Source organism: Bombina bombina, chromosome 7 (assembly GCF_027579735.1).
Source record: "Bombina bombina isolate aBomBom1 chromosome 7, aBomBom1.pri, whole genome shotgun sequence".
Lineage (NCBI taxonomy): Eukaryota > Metazoa > Chordata > Amphibia > Anura > Bombinatoridae > Bombina > Bombina bombina.
Window position 1 is genome coordinate 514,836,716 of NC_069505.1, and position 17,503 is coordinate 514,854,218.

A 17,503-nucleotide genomic window follows, 5' to 3' on the forward strand; every position below is an offset into this window, starting at 1 on the left:
CAGATGGATGGGCCCGTGGCTGGATTGGTAAAGGGCAGAGAGCTCCAGTCCGACTCAGACGCCAGCAAGGTGGAGGTGGAGTACTGGTTTGGGCTGGTATCATCAAAGATGAGCTTGTGGGGCCTTTTCGGGTTGAGGATGGAGTCAAGCTCAACTCCCAGTCCTACTGCCAGTTTCTGGAAGACACCTTCTTCAAGCAGTGGTACAGGAAGAAGTCTGCATCCTTCAAGAAAAACATGATTTTCATGCAGGACAATGCTCCATCACACGCGTCCAAGTACTCCACAGCGTGACTGGCAAGAAAGGGTATAAAAGAAGAAAATCTAATGACATGGCCTCCTTGTTCACCTGATCTGAACCCCATTGAGAACCTGTGGTCCATCATCAAATGTGAGATTTACAAGGAGGGAAAACAGTACACCTCTCTGAACAGTGTCTGGGAGGCTGTGGTTGCTGCTGCATGCAATGTTGATGGTGAACAGATCAAAACACTGACAGAATCCATGGATGGCAGGCTTTTGAGTGTCCTTGCAAAGAAAGGTGGCTATATTGGTCACTGATTTGTTTTTGTTTTGTTTTTGAATGTCAGAAATGTATATTTGTGAATGTTGAGATGTTATATTGGTTTCACTGGTAAAAATAATTGAAATGGGTATATATTTGTTTTTTGTTAAGTTGCCTAATAATTATGCACAGTAATAGTCACCTGCACACACAGATATCCCCCTAAAATAGCTAAAACTAAAAACAAACTAAAAACTACTTCCAAAACTATTCAGCTTTGATATTAATGAGTTTTTTGGGTTCATTGAGAACATGGTTGTTGTTCAATAATAAAATTAATCCTCAAAAATACAACTTGCCTAATAATTCTGCACTCCCTGTGTGTATATATATATATATATATATATATATATATATATATATATATATATATATATATATATATATATATATATATATATACACATATACACACACATACACATATACACACACACACATATATATGTGTGTGTATGTGATTGTATATGTATGTGTGTGTGTATATACATACACACAAAGAGACAGACACTAACGCATATGCACGGACACTAAAACACAGATAAACACACATACACTAGGACTTTTCCTGCTGCTCCATTTACATTTTTATGGAACTGCTTACTTTTTTAAGCTGTAAATGCAAATTAGCAGCTCTCATAATAACTGTTAGTCCAGCTTCAGAGTGTTGCTAGGTCAGGGGGTGTTACTTGCTAGGCACTAACTTTACCCATGTTGAGAGGTGGGGAGGTTGGCAGCATCTCAGAAGATGGGGTAAGTGGATTTATGGGGGAAGGAGCAATATGCCAAGCTGTTTCACACAAAGTGAAAATGTTGGTTTATATTACTCTTCTTGGACAAAACAGGGTAGGACAACATGCACAATTTTCTCTTGGACACACAGAGCTGGGCTCTGGTTCCTTCTAGTGTCACTTGGGCTTCAGTATTTATGCCCTAAACACTGGTTATGTTGCTTTGTTTAGATGCATGGCGCAGGACCCGCTTTGTTGTAGCACACTCTGCAGCGGTTTAGAAAGAAAGTGCCCCAGGACCTTGGTTATGGAGGTCTCCATGGCAGCTTTGAGGCCCAGGCCCCCTGTAGTAGCACACTAGCTCGATTTGCCACAATTTGTAAAAAAACAGTTTCTGAGACTCAATGAAAAATTCTGTGCTAGCGAGGCCTGGAGCCTGGGCTCCCGGACCCTTTCACCCCCGGAAGGCTGCCCTGTATAGAAGATTAAATGTCAAAAAGCACAAGTAGTAGTTTCTGCTCCAGTGGAATGAACAGTAATGCAATCCGGAGGAGTCTTTCCCATGACCAAATATGCCTTGTGAATTAAAGCTTTGAGCTGAGCAGCTGAGGTAACTGCTATTGCTTTATGTCCCTTGCGAGGTTCAGAAAAATGGAAAAAGAAGGAAGAAGAAAGTCTTCATTTTTTGTTGCCTCAAGATAAAATTTTAGTGCCTTCAAGGTTATGAAGATGCTCCTTTAAATTCTTAGGATCTGGGGATAAAGAAATAAAACTGAAAGTTCTGAAACTCTTCTGGCTGAAGACATTTTTGGCCTAGAGAAAAATAACCTTCCAAGATAAAAGCTGGAGGTGTAAACATAGGTTCAAATAGAGAAGTTTAAAGTACCCTCAAAACCAGATTATGGTTCCATGGAGGAGTTATTAGATGAATAACTGAATTGTCATCAAAGCCTGTACAAAGGTCTGGATATCAGGAATCTGTTCAATTTTCTTGTGGTATAAAACAGATAAGGCCAAAATCTTTAAGCTAAACCGACCAGAAGAAATTGAAGAATTCTAGATATTCTAAATAAATTCCAATGGTATACTTTGTTGGTTCACCAGGATAAAAAAAAAAATCAAATGATAGATATGTCTAGTGAAAGGCTCTCAGGCCTGAATTAAGGTATTAATCACTTTATCAGAAAAAAACTATATGTGACAGAACTAGGTGTTAAATCGCTAGGCTGTCAAGTCTTGAGATCTTGATGAAAGAAAGGCCCTTGACAATGAAGATTCTTTTGGAGAGGTAGATACCAAAGCGGGCACAAGGACATTTGAATCAGGTCTGCATACCAAGTCCTGCAAAGCCACACCAGAGCAGAATTGCTAATGCTTTTTCCTGTTTGATCCTGGCTATCACTCTAGATAGTAACATAGAGGTAAAAGATAGAGGAGACTGAAAGACCAGGGAACAACTAGAACATCTGTCATCTCTGCCTGAAGATCTTGAGACCAGGCACAATAGCGACGGAGTTTGTGGTTCAGGAAAGAAGCCATGAGGTCTATCTCTGGCAGACCCCCACCGGCTCACTATTTGGTCAAATGCCTCTTGGTTTAAAAATGCTAGCTAGTTCTGCCCAGGTTAGAATGTGAGACACTTCTTTCATTTACTAATGAGCTATGAGTTCCTCCCTGGTGATTTATGTAAGCCACTGCAGTAATGCTTTCCAAGAGCCCTGAAGATTGTGGCATTCCAGGTTTTTTTTGGTAACCTTGCCTCCCAAGGAGACCATACTTCTTGTGCTCTCAGGGTTCCCCCAGACCGGTTCCCAAATAAGAGCTAGATTACAAGTGGAGCGCTAAATATCGCTTTTGCAAAAACGATATTAGCGCTCCACTGAGATTACTAATACTAGTGTTCGCTAGTATTAACCAGCAAACGCTAATGTGTGCTGGTATTACAAGTTAACAGCAATGCAAATGCAAACTTGGTTCACATTGCTGTGAAGCATTGCACTCACAAGAGGGTGCTTCCATAGGCTTCAATGGGAGCCTGGTTCTGATGCCGTCATACACGGCATCAGAACGAGCACAGTGAAGGGGGTACATGATTATATATATATATATATATATATATATATATATATAAAGAGAGATAGATAATTGGAGTCCAGCACCATAGATTTAAATAGTAGTTTTCAGCCTGTGTGCCCGTCACTGTGGAGTATCAGCTACACTCCAAAGAATACAGTCCATATGTACAATGTGTGCCAGCACCACAGTACAATCTTGCTTCTTAAAGGTGAAAAATTATTTTTTATTAGGGTATAACAACCATAAAAAAAGGCAACGTTTCGTACCTACATGTTCCTTATTCATGCATAAATATATACCCATTCAAGAAACAGAAACATATAGTGACTTGGGCCCATTTCATAAACAATATTATATTTATTTGGAAAAGGGGGGTGAATGATCTCAAAGATTTTTTGGAATTTATCAAGACTAATGATGTCAATCTGAAATTTACAGAAAAATATAATAAGACAGATTGAATTTCTTGATCTGGTCCAATTCCATGAAGGAGGTAAAATAGAAACTAAACTACATAAAAAAAAGAGACAGATAGTAATGGCTTTATTCACGCCACTAGTAACCATCACCCCAGTTGGATCAAGAATATCCCCTATAGGTAGTTACTAAGAATAAAAAGGAACTGATCACGAGTGGAGGATTTTGAGAAAGAAGCAATATGTCTAAAAAATATTTTTTTGGAAAAAGGCTACAGAGAAAGAAACAGCCTATAGGAAGGTTAAAAATATAAACAATGTTAAAAATATAAAATACAATAAAAATAAAATTAATAATAAAGACAAAAACAATGCATTTGGTAAGGAAATGAAACATATGAATTTTATTTTAACATTCAACGAAGGGTCAGTAGGTATAAAACATATTATTCAGAAGCATTGGCACATCCTACACAATGATAAGATTCTGAAAGGAGTTCTAAGTAAGAAACCTGGTTTTATTTTTAGAAAAAATCAAAATCTTAAAAATATTCTTTCACCCAGCCAGTTGAAGAAAGTACATCCTAAAAAAACCTGGCTGGATGGGAGTGGGGCAAAGGTAGTCTATAAATGCAATAGACTCAATTGTTGTGCCTGTGAACATGCGTATAATGGTAATAGATCTACGAAACAGGTTGTCTCCACATCCAATGGTAACATTGTGATATTCAATCACTATGTAATTGCAAGACTGACTATGTAGTTGTGACCTTCAATACATAGGCCGCATGATACGCCCCTTTAAGAAAAGGATATATGAACATATTACCAATATTAAGGGTGGACTTAAATCACATACGGCTAGATTACGAGTTTTTGTCGGTAAGGCTGTGCGGTGCTAACAAGCCTTTTTTTTCTCACCGCTCACTTAAGACAGCGCTGGTATTACGAGTTTTCTGCAAGAAGGCGTTAGCCTCAGAAAAGTGAGCGTTGAGCAAAATTTAGCTCCACATCTCACCTCAATACCAGCGCTGCTTACGGTAGCGGTGAGCTGGCTAAACGTGCTCATGCACGATTTCCCCATAGGAAACAATGGGGCTGAGATGGCTGAAAAAAAAACCTAACAGCTGCAAAAAAGCAGCATTCAGCTCCTAACGCAGCCCCATTGATTCCTATGGGGAAATACTTTTTATGTCTACACCTAACACCCTAACATGAACCCCGAATCTAAACACCCCTAATCTTACACTTATTAACCCCTAATCTTCTGCCCCCAACATCGCCGAACCCTACATTATATTTATTAACATTATATATTTATAATTCTAAGGTGTTATTGACTTTCAACCATGGATTAATACATCCTAGGTCGATTGCACATTCCTTTTAAATAGTATCCATACGTTTTGTAGTAAGTGTGCTAACCACTTTAACCTGCCAATCTCCCTGTGTTCTTAATATATGTATGTGGATATTTTTAATTATTGCCAATAAAGGTTATATTTTAAGTTATCAGTGAATATCACTCCCCTATATTAGTCTTATGAGAAATGTTCAAATTGACAGCCCTCCCCCTTTTCTTAGGATTGTGAGTGCTAAACAGATGTACAGACCCTCAATCTTCGGATTGATACTTTTTCTTTTTAGACAAATCCAGTACATAGCACCGACACCGAGGTAATCACTATAATACTCTGACATCGTTCAGTTTATAACCTTTAGTACACAAGGGATCCTAAGCATATTTTCATAGTAGTGCCATTAGTATCTGAGCTTTTTCTTTGTTAGCTTTAAACCAAAAACCTTTGGACACAAGCCACCCAACACGCAATTATCACCCTTAAACGCCTCCTTACCTAAACTCCAGTTTTGATGCAGCCAGACACTCAATGCCCCTTTTACTTAGAAACAGATGCCTCTGACCTTGCTTTAGGCACTGTCTTGTCACAGAAGTCAGATTATAATAATCTTCTTCATCCAATAGCCTTCTATTCTCTCAAATTAACAGCTGCAGAAAGAAATTATGACGTGGGCCAGATAGAACTACTCGCCATAAAAAACGGCCCTGGAGGAATGGAGACACTGGCTTGAAGGCACTATACATCCCGTAACGTTCTATATGAACCACCATAATCTAGAATATCTCCATTCTGCAAGAAGACTATGTCCACTATCCCCCTGCAACGCAAAGAATTAATATTATCACAAAGCCCCCTAACCTAACACCCCCTAAATTAACCCTAATTATATAAAATAAAAAAGTCTACCTTACTAATAATTAATTAAAAATATTAAAAAATCATAACATACAATTAAAATAAAAAATCCTAACATTACATAAAAAACTAAGATAAAAAAAAATCTAAAATTACAGAAAATTATCCAAAATAAAAAATGTAAACCTAATCTAATACCCCTATAAAAAAGGCACCCCAAAATAAAAACACCCCATAATCTAACACTAAGCTACCAATGGCCCTTAAAAGGGCCTTTTGTAGGGCATTGCCCTAATGTGGTCAGCAATTTTACCTAAATAAAGTATAAATTACCACCTAAAAGTAAAAAACCCCCACCCAACCCCCCCAAAATACAAAACCTAAAAAAAACCTTAGCTACCCATTGCCCCTAAAGGGGCATTTGTATAGGCATTGTCCTTAAAAGGGCAATCAGCTCTTTTGCTGCTCATTAAACTAAAAAAGCCCTAATCTTAAAAAAAAAACCACTCAAAAAATTAAATAGGTACTCACCATTACTGAAGTCCGGCGGTGAAGGTCTTCTTCCAGGCAGCTCCATCTTCATCCAGCCCAGGGACATCTTCTTTCTTTATTCGGAGACAAGGCGGCGCAGAGCGTGGAGATCCTATTCATGCGATTGTCGCCACACACTGAAGATTGAATGCAAGGTACCCATTTTATATTTGGGGTACCTTGCATTCCTATTGGCTGACATTTTCAAATCAGAAAATAGGATGAGAGCTAATGAAATACTATTGGCTGATTAAATACTATTAGGAGATCCAGCGCCAATGTACTGGTAGAAGCAGCACATCTTCCAGTTGTTCAAGGTCTCTGGTACCATACACAACAAATCTACAGTCCTCTTGATCACCTGAAGGTCTAACACCACCACGACAATCTGATGGCCAGACAACGTGGGGTACAAAACACCCTAGAATTAGTACAACGATACTTTTGTGGCCTTCTTTATCTGCTGCGGTATGGTCTTTTGTAAAGGCATGCTCTGTATGTAAATGTAGCAAACATCCAACCAAAAAACATGCTTACCACCTGTGCCAACAGACATATCCATGGACTTTATTGTGGACTTACCACCATTTCAAGATCACACCACAATAATGGTGGTGGTAGATAGATGTACTAAAATGGCCCATTTTATTCCTGTTCCCAATATTTCTACAGCACAACAAGCCTCTGAGTTATTCCTTCAGCACGTATTTTGTCTCCATGGGATACCCCGTACTATAGTCTCGGATTGTGGGTCCCAGTTCACCTCACGTTTCTGGACACCCTTCTGCCATAGTCTACGCATCACCCATGGCTTGTCTTCCGCCTATCAACAATAAAATGGTCATATGGAGAGAACGAACCAAAGCCTAGAACAGTATTTGTGCTGTTTTTCTTCCTATCTACAAGAGGATTGGATGAATCTCCATCCATTAGCATAATTTGCATACAACAATCATCAGAATGCATCCAGTGGGTTCTCTCCTTTTTTCACCAATTATGGATATCATCCTAAAACTCTAGCGTATTTACCCTCTGTTATTCCAGTACCCGAGGTGTCTCAGCGCTTACGCACCATCCGTTCACAACTACTCTCACTAGTTCGACAGTTGATCACCACCCAGGCACCACAGAAAAGGCAAGCTGACAAAAGGAGAACTCCTGCTCCTAGATATAATATAGTAGAGAAAGTTTGGCTTTCCATTCAACATCTCCAACTTTCCAGTCCGACAAAGAGACTTGGTCCTCATAAATTGGTCCATTCTCCATTTCTAAAATAATAAGTCCTACTGTCATCCAAATGATACTCCCTCCTCAGTATAATCCACCCAGTGTTCCACGTCTCTCTGCTCAAACCCTGGTATGAAAACCGCTTTCCTAGTTGTGAAGCCTTGCCTCCACCACCTGTCCGAGTACAGGACAATGACAAATGTGATTCGCGGGTGACGGAAGCGCTCGTCATGTCCCTGGCGTCAGAGCAGTGCAGAGTGTCCAGAGAACACTCCTCCACTAGATAAATTCTGATTGGCCTCCTAAGGGGTGACTCCTAGTGACACCATGGTTATAAGGGTGTTCCTTGTCCCTGTGAGCTATAAAGCCTGGGCAGTCCGCTAGTTCAGTGCTAGAATATTCTGCCTGTTTAAAGATACCAAGCATTTTCTTCCAAGTACCTTTTTCCTGAGTCCCTATCATACCTTGACTTCCTGGCTTTTGACTACTGGCTGCCTGTCCTGACCTCAGGTCTGCTGACCACATTTTTGCCTTTTCCTTATCTGTTGTGACGTATCGGATTACTGTTTATTTAACTAAATTAGGTTATTATCTGTCTCCTGCCACTGGGTTATTTTTGGGAATCTTGTCCACTGACATCAGTTCACCCCACAGATTTTCTATGGGGTTCAAGTCAGGGGATGGGGATGGCCATGGCAATACTTTGATTTTGTGGTCATTAAGCTATTTTTGTGTTGATTTTGATGTAATGCTTTGGATCATTGTCTTACTGGAAGATCCAACCACGGCCCATTTTAAGCTTTCTGGCAGAGGCAGTCAGGTGTTTATTAAGTATCAACAGATATTAAATGGAGTCCATGAGGCCATGTATCCTAACAAAATGTCCAGGTCCTTAAAAAAAACATTCAAGAGCCACAACCATATTAAACCGGTGGCATGAGGTTCTTTTCCATATGGCTTCCTCTCTGTGTGTGCCAAAACCACCTCTGGTGTTTATTGCCAAAAAACATAATTTATGCTTACCTGATAAATTCCTTTCTTCTGTTGTGTGATCAGTCCACGGGTCATCATTACTTCTGGGATATAACTCCTCCCCAACAGGAAATGCAAGAGGATTCACCCAGCAGAGCTGCATATAGCTCCTCCCCTCTACGTCAGTCCCAGTCATTCGACCAAGAATCAACGAGAAAGGAGTAAACAAGGGTGAAGTGGTGACTGGAGTATAATTTAAAAGATATTTACCTGCCTTAAAACAGGGCGGGCCGTGGACTGATCACACAACAGAAGAAAGGAATTTATCAGGTAAGCATAAATTATGTTTTCTTCTGTTATGTGTGATCAGTCCACGGGTCATCATTACTTCTGGGATACCAATACCAAAGCAAAAGTACACGGATGACGGGAGGGATAGGCAGGCTCATTATACAGAAGGAACCACTGCCTGAAGAACCTTTCTCCCAAAAATAGCCTCCGAAGAAGCAAAAGTGTCAAATTTGTAAAATTTGGAAAAAGTATGAAGCGAAGACCAAGTTGCAGCCTTGCAAATCTGTTCAACAGAGGCCTCATTCTTAAAGGCCCAAGTGGAAGCCACAGCTCTAGTGGAGTGAGCTGTAATTCTTTCAGGAGGCTGCTGTCCAGCAGTCTCATAGGCTAAACGTATTATGCTACGAAGCCAAAAAGAGAGAGAGGTAGCGGAAGCTTTTTGACCTCTCCTCTGTCCAGAATAAACGACAAACAGGGAAGAAGTTTGGCGAAAATCTTTAGTTGCCTGCAAGTAGAACTTGAGGGCACGAACTACATCTAGATTGTGTAGAAGACGTTCCTTCTTTGAAGAAGGATTTGGGCACAAGGATGGAACAACAATCTCTTGATTGATATTCCTGTTAGTGACTACCTTAGGTAAGAACCCAGGTTTAGTACGCAGAACCACCTTGTCTGAGTGAAAAATCAGATAAGGAGAATCACAATGTAAGGCTGATAACTCAGAGACTCTTCGAGCCGAGGAAATAGCCATTAAAAACAGAACTTTCCAAGATAACAATTTTATATCAATGGAATGAAGGGGTTCAAACGGAACACCCTGTAAAACGTTAAGAACTAAGTTTAAACTCCATGGTGGAGCAACAGCTTTAAACACAGGCTTGATCCTAGCTAAAGCCTGACAAAAAGCCTGGACGTCTGGATTTTCTGACAGACGCCTGTGTAACAAGATGGACAGAGCTGAAATCTGTCCCTTTAATGAACTAGCTGATAAACCCTTTTCTAACCCTTCTTGTAGAAAAGACAATATCCTAGGGATCCTAACCTTACTCCAGGAGTAACGTTTGGATTCGCACCAGTATAGGTATTTACGCCATATTTTATGGTAAATCTTTCTGGTAACAGGCTTTCTAGCCTGTATCAGGGTATCAATAACTGACTCAGAAAAACCACGTTTTGATAAAATCAAGCGTTCAATTTCCAAGCAGTCAGCTTCAGAGAAGTTAGATTTTGATGTTTGAATGGACCCTGTATCAGAAGGTCCTGTCTTAGAGGTAGAGACCAAGGCGGACAGGATGACATGTCCACTAGATCTGCATACCAAGTCCTGCGTGGCCATGCAGGCGCTATTAGAATCACTGATGCTCTCTCCTGTTTGATTCTGGCAATCAATCGAGGAAGCATCGGGAAGGGTGGAAACACATAAGCCATCCCGAATTTCCAAGGTGCTGTCAAAGCATCTATCAGAACCGCTCCCGGATCCCTGGATCTGGACCCGTAGCGAGGAAGTTTGGCGTTCTGGCGAGACGCCATGAGATCTATCTCTGGTTTGCCCCAACGTCGAAGTATTTGGGCAAAGACCTCCGGATGAAGTTCCCACTCCCCCGGATGAAAAGTCTGGCGACTCAAGAAATCCGCCTCCCAGTTCTCCACTCCCGGGATGTGGATTGCTGACAGGTGGCAAGAGTGTGACTCTGCCCAGCGAATTATCTTTGATACTTCCACCATTGCTAGGGAGCTTCTTGTCCCTCCCTGATGGTTGATGTAAGCTACAGTCGTGATGTTGTCCGACTGAAACCTGATGAACCCCCGAGTTGTTAATTGGGGCCAAGCCAGAAGGGCATTGAGAACTGCTCTCAATTCCAGAATGTTTATTGGAAGGAGACTCTCCTCCTGATTCCATAGTCCCTGAGCCTTCAGAGAATTCCAGACAGCGCCCCAACCTAGTAGGCTGGCGTCTGTTGTTACGATTGTCCAGTCTGGCCTGCTGAATGGCATCCCCCTGGACAGGTGTGGCTGATGAAGCCACCATAGAAGAGAATTTCTGGTCTCTTGATTCAGATTCAGAGTAGGGGACAAATCTGAGTAATCCCCATTCCACTGACTTAGCATGCATAATTGCAGAGGTCTGAGGTGTAGGCGTGCAAAAGGTACTATGTCCATTGCCGCTACCATTAAGCCGATCACCTCCATACATTGAGCTACTGACGGGTGTTGAATGGAATGAAGGGCACGGCATGCATTTTGAAGCTTTGTTAACCTGTCCTCTGTCAGGTAAATCTTCATTTCTACAGAATCTATAAGAGTCCCCAAGAATGGAACTCTTGTGAGAGGAAAAAGAGAACTCTTCTTTTCGTTCACTTTCCATCCATGCGACCTTAGAAATGCCAGAACTAACTCTGTATGAGACTTGGCAGTTTGAAAGCTTGAAGCTTGTATTAGAATGTCGTCTAGGTATGGAGCTACCGAAATCCCTCGCGGCCTTAGTACCGCCAGAAGGGCACCCAGAACCTTTGTGAAGATTCTTGGAGCCGTAGCCAATCCGAATGGAAGAGCTACAAACTGGTAGTGCCTGTCTAAGAAGGCAAACCTTAGATACCGGTGATGATCCTTGTGGATCGGTATGTGAAGGTAAGCATCCTTTAAATCCACTGTGGTCATGTACTGACCCTCTTGGATCATGGGAAGGATTGTCCGAATAGTTTCCATTTTGAACGATGGAACTCTTAGGAATTTGTTTAGAATCTTTAAATCTAAGATTGGCCTGAAAGTTCCCTCTTTTTTGGGAACCACGAACAGGTTTGAGTAGAACCCTTGTCCTAGTTCCGACCGCGGAACCGGATGGATCACTCCCATTGTCAACAGATCTTGTACGCAGCGTAGAAACGCTTCTTTCTTTATCTGGTTTGTTGACAACCTTGACAGATGAAATCTCCCTCTTGGGGGAGATAATTTGAAGTCTAGAAGGTATCCCTGAGATATGATCTCTAGTGCCCAGGGATCCTGAACATCTCTTGCCCAGACCTGGGCGAAGAGAGAGAGTCTGCCCCCCACTAGATCCGGTCCCGGATCGGGGGCTCTCGGTTCATGCTGTCTTTGGGGCAGCAGCAGGTTTCCTGGCCTGCTTGCTCTTGTTCCAGGACTGGTTAGGCTTCCAGCCTTGCCTGTAACGAGCAACAGCTCCTTCCTGTTTTGGTGCAGTGGAGGTTGATGCTGCTCCTGTTTTGAAATTCCGAAAGGGACGAAAATTAGACTGTCTAGCCTTAGCTTTGGCCTTGTCCTGAGGTAGGGCGTGGCCCTTACCTCCCGTAATGTCAGCGATAATTTCTTTCAAACCGGGCCCGAATAAGGACTGCCCCTTGAAAGGTATATTAAGTAATTTGGACTTAGAAGTAACATCAGCTGACCAGGATTTTAGCCACAGCGCCCTGCGTGCCTGTATGGCGAATCCTGAGTTCTTAGCCGTAAGTTTGGTTAAATGTACTACGGCCTCCGAAATGAAAGAATTAGCTAGTTTAAGGACTCTAAGCCTGTCCGTAATGTCGTCTAGCGTAGAGGAACTAAGGTTCTCTTCAAGCGACTCAATCCAAAATGCTGCCGCAGCCGTAATCGGCGCGATACATGCAAGGGGTTGTAATATAAAACCTTGTTGAACAAACATTTTCTTAAGGTAACCCTCTAATTTCTTATCCATTGGATCAGAGAAAGCACAGCTATCCTCCACCGGGATAGTGGTACGCTTAGCTAAAGTAGAAACTGCTCCCTCCACCTTGGGGACCGTTTGCCATAAGTCCCGAGTGGTGGCGTCTATTGGAAACATCTTTCTAAATATAGGAGGGGGTGAGAACGGCACACCGGGTCTATCCCACTCCTTAGTAACAATTTCAGTTAGTCTCTTAGGTATAGGAAAAACGTCAGTACTCGCCGGTACCGCAAAGTATTTATCCAACCTACACAGCTTCTCTGGTATTGCAACGGTGTTACAATCGTTGAGAGCTGCTAAGACCTCCCCTAGTAGTACACGGAGGTTCTCCAATTTAAATTTAAAATTTGAAATATCTGAGTCCAATCTGTTTGGATCAGAACCGTCACCCACAGAATGAAGTTCTCCGTCCTCATGCTCTGCGAGCTGTGACGCAGTATCAGACATGGCCCTAGCATTGTCAGCGCACTCTGTTCTCACCCCAGAGTGATCACGCTTGCCTCTTAGTTCTGGTAATTTAGACAAAACTTCAGTCATAACAGTAGCCATATCTTGTAATGTTATCTGTAATGGCCGCCCAGATGTACTAGGCGCCAAAATATCACGCACCTCCCGGGCGGGAGATGCAGGTACTGCCGCGTGAGGCGAGTTAGTCGGCATAACTCTCCCCTCGCTGTTTGGTGAAATTTGTTCACATTGTACAGATTGACTTTTATTTAAAGTAGCATCAATACAGTTAGTACATAAATTTCTATTGGGCTCCACCTTGGCATTGGAACAAATGACACAGATATCTTCCTCTGAGTCAGACATGTTTAACACACTAGCAAAAACTTACAACTTGGTTATAATCTTTTTTAGCAAAAAAACGCACTGTGCCTCAAAGAGGTACTAACGATTAAATGACAGTTGAAATAATGAACTGAAAAACAGTTATAGCATCAAGCTTTAAAACAACACAACTTTTAGCAAAGGTTTGTTCCCATTAGTAAAAACAACACTAATTAAATTTGTACATAAGAAATAAAACAACGTTTTTATTCACAGTCACTATAAGGATTCTCACAGCTCTGCTGAGAGAATTTACCTCCCTTCAAAGAAGTTTGAAGACCCCTGAGATCTGTCAGAGATGAACCGGATCATGCAGGAAATATAAAAGTAACTGACTGGAATTTTTTGATGCGTAGCAAAGAGCGCCAAAAACGGCCCCTCCCTCTCCCACACAGCAGTGAAGAGAAACGAAACTGTCACAATTAAAGCAAAAAACTGCCAAGTGGAAAATAATGCCCAAATATTTATTCACACAGTACCTCAGCAATGTAAACGATTCTACATTCCAGCAAAAACGTTTAACATGAGAATAGTTATTAAAAGGATTAGTGACCTTTAACAGAGTAGTTCCGGTGAAATACCATCCCCAGAATACTGAAGTGTATACATACATGTCATTTTAACGGTATGGCAGGCTTTTCTCATCAATTCCATTCAGAAAATAAAAACTGCCACATACCTCAATGCAGATTCATCTGCCCGCTGTCCCCTGATCTGAAGCCTTTACCTCCCTCAGATGGTCGAGAACAGCAATATGATCTTAACGACTCCGGTTAAAATCATAGTAAAAATCTCTGTCAGATTCTTCCTCAAACTCTGTCAGAGAAGTAATAACACGCTCCGGTGCTATTTTAAAATAACAAACTTTTGATTGAAGTCATAAAAACTAAGTATAATCACCATAGTCCTCTCACACATCCTATCTAGTCGTTGGGTGCAAGAGAATGACTGGGACTGACGTAGAGGGGAGGAGCTATATGCAGCTCTGCTGGGTGAATCCTCTTGCATTTCCTGTTGGGGAGGAGTTATATCCCAGAAGTAATGATGACCCGTGGACTGATCACACATAACAGAAGAAAGCTCTAGTTTGGTTTCATCAGACCATAGAACCCAATCCCATTTGAAGTCCCAGTAGTGTCAGGCAAACTAAAGACGCTTGAGTTTGTTTTTGGATGATAGTAGAGGCTTTTTTTCTTGAAACCCTTCAAAACAACTTGAGGTGATGTAGGTGACGTTGGATTGTAGTTTTGGAGACTTTCTGACCCCAAGATGCAACTAACTTCTGCAATTCTCCAAAATATATCCAAGGATCATTTGGCCTATGTGTTATCTCATATTTATACCCCAAGGCATGTACAGAAGGATCAAAGGCTACCATCCAATGTAAATAAGACAGGTGAGACCTGCTCTCCTTCCTGAGGACAGAAAATCAAATGTCATAAAGCTTCAAAAGGACACAGGACAGGACAATGGCATCATAAATCTTCAAAGGGACTCAGATAAGGTCAGTCCTGAGATGGGTCACAAAGGTCAGATGGCATTAGGAAAACTCATTTCTTGGACCACAGCGACATCTACAGGCAGTTAACTCAACAGATGAATTGTTATAAACCAGAAGATGAATGGATTTGATTGGCTGGGACTGTCTTCATGGTGTGGCTGTTTAACTATAAATATGTTTTGAGAAGCAGCTTGAAAGGGAGGAAAAAGGAAGGACAAATACACCTAGGTAACAGAGAGACTTCATCTTCCTTTGCATGCACACATTATAGTGTAGATAAATTAGAAGAATAAAGCCATGTGTGTTAGACGCTTCTCTCACCACTCATGTATAGATCTGTAATTTAATAAATCCATCCTTTTATAAGACTGGTGTAAGTATCATTCTTTAAATAAGGTAAATGGTATATAAAGGAAAAGCCTGACAAAGACTTAAGTCACTGACCCAATATTAGAAAAGGTTTTTTTTCACAAATGCACTATTGGGAGCTATCTGAACACAGGTGAGCCAATGACAAAAGGCATATATGTGCAGCCAGCGACCAGCAGCTAACTCCCAGTAGGTGCATTGCTGCTCCTAAATCATGAAAAAAATGTTGGATTTCCTGTCCCTTTAAATAGTTTACAGAGAATTGTACTCTGAAGTGAATGTCAGTGTCACATAGAAAAAAACTATTGCTTCTGAACCATTTTGGAAGGGGTAGTGTCTCCTGTTTATCAGTTATATCCTTGCATAAAAGCATGGAGATGCAAATCTAAAGCAAATAACCCAAGTTACTTATGCATGTGATTAGAGCACATACACCAATCAGTCCCAAAAATGTTAGCCAGATTAGCGCTAGGGGTGTGGTAAACTTGACGAGCATGGAAAAAAAAAATCTTACTGTACACTGAAAGTTAATTGCTTTGGTATTTTGTTGCCAAAGAGAAGCTTGTTTTTTTTATGTCCTTTTGCTCTGTGATCTAGGCTTTTTCTTTGCTTTATGTCACCAAACATAGAACCCACTGGATAGCTGTGTCGCTATACATTTTCCCACTAGTTCTTACCTCCCCAGTCAGCAGGGAGAGGACCTCTAGGATGCCTTTCAGGATTCTTTCAGGAAGCTTTTTCTCGTCATCATTCATGGTTAATAGGCGAGTCAGAAGCTACAAAAAAATAGAGAACATAGTAAAATACGCCAGAAAAAGACATTTGTGGGAGAAAGGTTTAGTTTTATGAGTTACAGAGCAATAACACACATATCAGAAAGCAAGGTGAGTATATGACACACTGAACTATCCAAAAAAAGCCCCCTTTGTAGAACTTATAAAGATTTTGATGGGCCAATTGTCCCTAATTATTCCTATTTAAAAAAAAAAAAATCCATACCCAGAGTATTTTATTTGTGGTTACATTCACAGTGGGGCTCCGTTTATTAAAGGTAAAGCAACATCGCTGGACATAGCAATGCTTGCTTTTGTTGCCCCCTGCTCGCTGCAGGGGCTTTCAATCATCTCGATCGGAGTAGATCTGGAAGATTTCATCCCGCCACCTAAAAAGGTGTCGGACAGGTTTGGGAGCGGCGATCTTAAGACTGCTGATACTTAAAGGGACAGTCAATTTAAAATGAAAGGGACATGAAAACCAAAGTTTTTCTTTCATGATTACGAAAAAAACATTTTTAACAGCTTTCAAAATTACTTCTATTATCCCATTTTCTTCATTGTCGTTTTATCCTTTAAGGAGCAGCAATGCATCACTGTGAATTAGCTTAAGAAGGCGGAGAGCCAATGACAACAGAAATATATATATGCAGCCACCAATCAGCAGGTACCTCACAGCTCCTGAGCCTATCAAGATATGCTTTTCAACAAAGGATACCAAATGAACAAAGCTAATTTTATAATAGAGGTTAATTTGAAAGTTGTTTAAAATGCTATGGTCTATTTGAATCTTAAAACGTTTGGGGTTTCATGTCCCTTTAAACTTTCATGATTCACATAGGGAATGCAATTTTAAACCACTTTTTAATTAACTTTTATCACCAAATTTGCTTTGCTTTCCTAGCTAGACAATGCTAGTCCATGTGTGCCTTATAGATAACATTTTGCTCACTCCGATGGAGTTATTTATGATTGGCTAAAATGCAAGTCTGTCAAAAGAACTGAAATAAGGGGGCAGTCTGCAGAAGCTAGTATTAAAGGGACAGTTTGTTCACAATGATTCATTTTACCTGCTAGAGTGTATTAAATAGTTTACAAATAGCTCCTTAGTCTTTATATTGGCATTTGAAATAGCTGATAAAGCCTGTAGTTTCCATATCTATACTGAAAGTTTCTATACCTAGGTATAGGCTATTGAGAAACTATGCAAACACAGCCAGCAGAAGAAATAACACTCACAGTGAGAGGTGGAAGAGATAAAGCTCAAAAGTATTTATTTTCAATTGTTCTTTGTATGTATTGTAC

The 17,503-nt window shown here is 40.9% G+C and overlaps 1 protein-coding gene across 4 annotated transcripts in view; it reads right to left on the reverse strand.

Moving 5' to 3' along the window:
- LOC128666931 (zinc finger protein ZFP2) overlaps positions 1-17,503 on the reverse strand; it is a 502,916-nt gene that overhangs the window by 291,485 nt on the left and 193,928 nt on the right. For all 4 annotated transcript variants that reach the window (XM_053721751.1, XM_053721750.1, XM_053721753.1 and 1 more), the window contains exon 3: positions 16,103-16,201. In XM_053721751.1, the coding sequence (XP_053577726.1) occupies positions 16,103-16,201 (99 nt within the window). The remainder of the gene's footprint in view (positions 1-16,102; positions 16,202-17,503) is intronic.